This window comes from Kryptolebias marmoratus, linkage group LG2 (assembly GCF_001649575.2).
Source record: "Kryptolebias marmoratus isolate JLee-2015 linkage group LG2, ASM164957v2, whole genome shotgun sequence".
In the NCBI taxonomy this organism is placed as follows: domain Eukaryota; kingdom Metazoa; phylum Chordata; class Actinopteri; order Cyprinodontiformes; family Rivulidae; genus Kryptolebias; species Kryptolebias marmoratus.
In genome coordinates this window covers 3,189,640-3,194,432 of record NC_051431.1, presented here as the reverse complement: position 1 = coordinate 3,194,432, position 4,793 = coordinate 3,189,640, and the positions used below count along the sequence as shown (strand labels likewise).

At 41.0% G+C, this 4,793-nt stretch overlaps 1 protein-coding gene across 1 annotated transcript in view; it reads right to left on the bottom strand.

Annotated features, from left to right (window-relative positions):
• The window catches only part of spred3 (sprouty related EVH1 domain containing 3), a 10,950-nt gene that overhangs the window by 5,156 nt on the left and 1,001 nt on the right, over positions 1 to 4,793 (bottom strand). Inside the window, exon 2 of the mRNA XM_017437771.2 lies at positions 921 to 1,086. Coding sequence (XP_017293260.1) covers positions 921 to 1,086 — 166 coding nt within the window. The remainder of the gene's footprint in view (positions 1 to 920; positions 1,087 to 4,793) is intronic.

Sequence of the window (4,793 nt, the reverse complement as noted above, 5' to 3'; positions counted from 1 at the left end):
CCCCCCCCCCCCCCAGCAGGAATAAAATATAATTAGATCACATAAATATTTTACTGCTGGAACAAAATAATTATCTATTTTTCATCTTTAAACAGAATGTTTTATTATATCATATGTACTCCTCACATTATAACAAGAAAACATGCATGAACAATGTTATTGTGTTATAATAATAGCAATATTTTACCGTCGTAATGTGAAAATATTTTTATTTTAAATTGTTTTTGCTGCCTAACAACCATTGGTTTTTAATTTTATCCAAACAGCGGCGCCGGTATCACTTCTCTTTTGGTCGTAGGTCAAACGACTCGTGACTTCAGACCAACAAGTGATGGATTCTCTGTTTTGATGCGAAACATAAACAGCTTAAAGGAGAGCGGCTCTACCAGGTCTTCAAGCAGGGGTCTAGAGGGTGCTGCAGCACCCCCTGACAGATGCCGAAAGACGAGTGTGTCCAAGTTCATTATAAATGAATTCATAATAAATTAAAAACTGATTTTATTAAATCTGCATGTGTTTAAATTCGAATAATATTTTAATATTTGTAAATCTGGTTGTGTTATCTGTTTTAACTGCTTAAAACTCACAAAAATGTGGTCAGAGCAGTTTTAGGTCATGACTGCAACTTTATAGATATCTCTCCAAAATAAATCCATAATTTTTAACGTTCATCATCAGACACGATAACATGCGCTGCCATTTCACTGAATTATATTCATCTGATTGTTCAGAGTCACACACATTCCTACGTACCCATTTCATTTAGCATTTATCACTGAATCTTAAAAATAGAGAACAAAGTGCGTTCCTTGCTGGTTTAAAGAGGAACGTTTTGTTACGGGATGATTCCACATTTTACGGGACCGTTGGCAACCCTGTCGTTGGCTCCAAAGACAACCGTAACACACGCACACACTCACTGCTCGATCTCGCAGCCGCTCCCCTCTTATGATGTATTCTCTCCGCCCCTTTCCGTCATGGCTCCGCCCCTTACATATCACCACGTGGCTGAGGCCGCCGCCTCCGAGGGGCACCCAACCGCCACTGGAGTCATCACGTGTCATCACCACAGCACGAACACGCACACTGTCAGGGAGACAACGAGGGGGAAAGATGGAAGTGAAACAGAATTACTGCAGAATGGGAGCTAGAGAATCAATTTTATTAACAGAGAATAAAAACAGGATATTCAACTTACTGAAGCTTAATTTACATGAAAAATATGATCCATAAAACCCCCAGAGGCCCTGCAGCCTGACGTGAAGACATCAGCTGACTGAGACTTGTCCTCACGCAGAGACACTAGCTTTTCATTTTTTATTTTAAATTGTTATTTTAAAACATTTTTCAGTGTCTATAAGGTTGTAATACAGACTGTATATATCTAGACCTCGGACTGGAACCCTGAAGTTGAAGCTAGAACAGGACCGACCTTCCCCTGAGCTTCCAGTACAAGCTTTAAGCTCCTCCCCCTCCAGGTGAACAAACGAAATAAAAATAAAACAAATACACCTCAGAGAATTTTTTGTTGATTCATTTAATATTTCTAACATTTTTATCTGTAATTAGTTATTTAATGCCTAATAGAAAGCGGTGACGTCATAATTGTGTTCCAGGAAGTAGGCGGGGCTTAAAGCTCCACAACACTAGTGCACAGACTCTGGTTCCAAAAATACAACATGGACCAGAAGCCACGAAGAATGAGCACCCCCAAGTGGCTGCTTTTAGAGTAATTATTAAACCCCGCCCCTTTGTGTGAATAAATGGGATGTTTTCCAGATTTTAAAAAATAAAAAAATACAGAAAAATAAGTTCTATATTACGCTGTGATTGACAGCCTGTTAGGGAAAAGCGAGGAGGCGGGACTTTAGTATCGAGGTTAAAGCCCCACAATCATGGCAGCACCCAAAACAATCAATGGAAGTTAACGGAGCCGCTTCGTCCATCTTTATTTGTGTCCATGGGGCCTGCTGGCTTTAAAACCATGTCGTGGAAATAATTAAATACTTTGCTTAAAGTGAGGCTGGAACACCCGAGTTCTACAAAACGTTCTACAACCATCAGAGTTGATGACAGAAGGATGGAGTCTATGGAGCTTGGAGCTCTCGGTGAAGGATGTTTATCAGTAACAGTCAGAACTTTTGGCATCAACGTACAAGAAATGGAGCAAAAGAACTGAGACTAGAACCCTGTCTGCGTGTTAAAATGCCATATTTATTTTCTGTCACGTTCCCAGCCACGGGCGCCAGACTATGTCCTAAAATGGCGGCACAGACTCCACGGCGCCAGCTAATACGGTGAGCCTTGAGACACAAGATCCTCAAACTCACAGCGGATTTTGTTTTCTTTCAGATGAATATGAAGACGGGAATCAGTTTGGCTGAACGCTAAATGATAAGGGATCGTTCCTGAACGTGAAGGGTTGGTAAAAAAGGTATGTTAAAACGTTTTTAAGATGAATTTTTCACGATTAAAACGAACCGTGTGAATCAGTGGAGGATGAGGTGTCAAGATCAAAGCTTTTGGCATCTTTACGTCACGTAAAATGGTCAAAAAACAAACTTTACTCATATTTGATTGTGTTTGTCTACATTTATCAGTTTATTTGTTGGATTATAGTGATGAATACTATCAGTGGTATTAAGAATTTTAGTTACCTAATATGGATTTTATTATACTTTTCACTAAAAACACAAATTTATCTAGTAGATCTGTTGTAATGTTCTTCAATCAGCTGATTACTAACATTGTAAACCTAAAACAGCCTAAAAAGAGTTTTTCATACCTTTTTATTTACCAGCCCTCCGCTTTTAGGAGCGATCAGTTATTTAGCATCCAACCAAACTGACTCACTTCTTTATATTTAATTGAAAGAAAACAAAATTCACTGTGAATTTGAGAAAATACCTTGATTTTTCATGTCACAAGACACCTTATTTATCCCAGTTGACCTCAGCTCAAGTTTAAAACTGAAATAAAATAACGTAAAATAAAGAACAAATTTGTTTTTTTTCCCCTTTTCCACAGCTGAATGCTGTCTGAGCTACAGGTGTATCTGAGCTGGACTGAACCAACTCAGACCTGCAGGAGGGGGGTGTAGAACTACGTTTACACTGCGGGCAAAAGTGGCTCAAATCCGATTTTCTTTTTTGTGCTCATATGGGACCCATATCTGAACATAACAAATCCAATTTTTTTCCAAATCTGACCCAGGTTTTTTCATACACGGTACTAAATCTGATATCTGAACAGTCATGTCGCATTTCATCCAACTTTTGAAGACGAGGTATCTGGATCAGTACAAATCTTGATATTATTGATGCCATCGTCAAGCAGTTTGAAGCTCAGACTTTTGCTCATCTGGCTTCGTCTTTACTCTTCAGATCTGTGTCCAAGGTGACCGAGACTCTCCACCAACATTGGCGTCGGATCGTACTGATGCCAGCATCACAGGATTGATTCTTGAGTTTGTTTTTTGTACTTCGCTCCTGTTCCAGAAGTGCAGTTCTGCTCTGGAGAAGGCAGGAAGCAGCAAACGTAAACGCCAGGTGAAACGAGCACGGCAGATAATAATTTATTTGGCTAAGACCGAACAACAAAATCAGAATCGATCCCAACACGCTGACACACGTAACGTCCATATTTACTTCCGTAAACACGGAGTGCCACGTGTGACGTCACGTCTTCTTCTGCGGGTCGCTTCACGGCCGTAGATCGTTCACCCCAGAGCCTGATGGCGCTCGCTTTTAAATCATAACATGACTAACCACCCAAAAAAAAAAATCAGATCTGAGCTTTAAGGCCTGCATTGTGAACGTAGCATTACGAGAAATAAATACTTCATGTTTTTGTCTTATTGCTGGGAGCGATTTTATGTTTTTTAAGTCAAAAAACATCATAAGTTTGCACCCCTACTGTAAAAAATAAAAATGGGGGAGCAGCTGCGTTCCCAACAAGAGACAGCGAGGAAACTTACTCTGTAGGATATACATTAAAAATACACGTCAAACAAAACCTCATGACTCAGGAGGATAAGACTGTCTGGTCATGGGGGGGGGGGTCATATTTATGGGGGAGGCCATCGTCCGTCCTCCCCCCCTCGGCCTCCCCTTGGTGGCGCCCCTGGCTGAGAGGAAGATGAAAGTGTTCAATTAAAAAAAAAAAGGCAGAGGTTTTTTGTGTGAATGGAAGTGCAACACGATGAAATCCACACAAAGGAAAGTCAGGAGAACAGAAACACCCGAGGCAGATTCTGGGCCCTAAATGCATCTTTCTGAGCAAATCTCCCCGCCTGCAACCTGCACGGGCTGAGAAATGTGGAGGCAACCTGACAGAGATGCCGCTGAGAAGGAAAGAAATGGCCAAATGGGAGGAGGGAGGGAGGAGGGAGGAGGGAGGGAGGAAGAATGAGTGTTTCCCACATAGACGTATCAATGAACGCACCCATTCGCCATCAGAGGCCCAGGCATTCTTGCAACAAGAAAAAAAAAAAAGAAAAGCTGCACATCCATTCGGCTCCATAATTCAACCCCGCTTCTTTTATTATTATTTATTTTTGGACAAAAGCGTTTTTTTATTATTATTAATATTATTATTTCTCCTCCATTTTCAGATCGGATTTTTTTTAATTGTTGCAATTATTTTCTCCTCCCTGTGTCTCTCCATTCCGCCCCTGCTGCACGGACTCATTAACACACCCCGATATTATGTTATATTTTTTATGAATGGGACCGGATTCGCACTGCGCCTCCACGGACTCCACCAGAACCGGGACGGACGCGGAGACAAAAAAA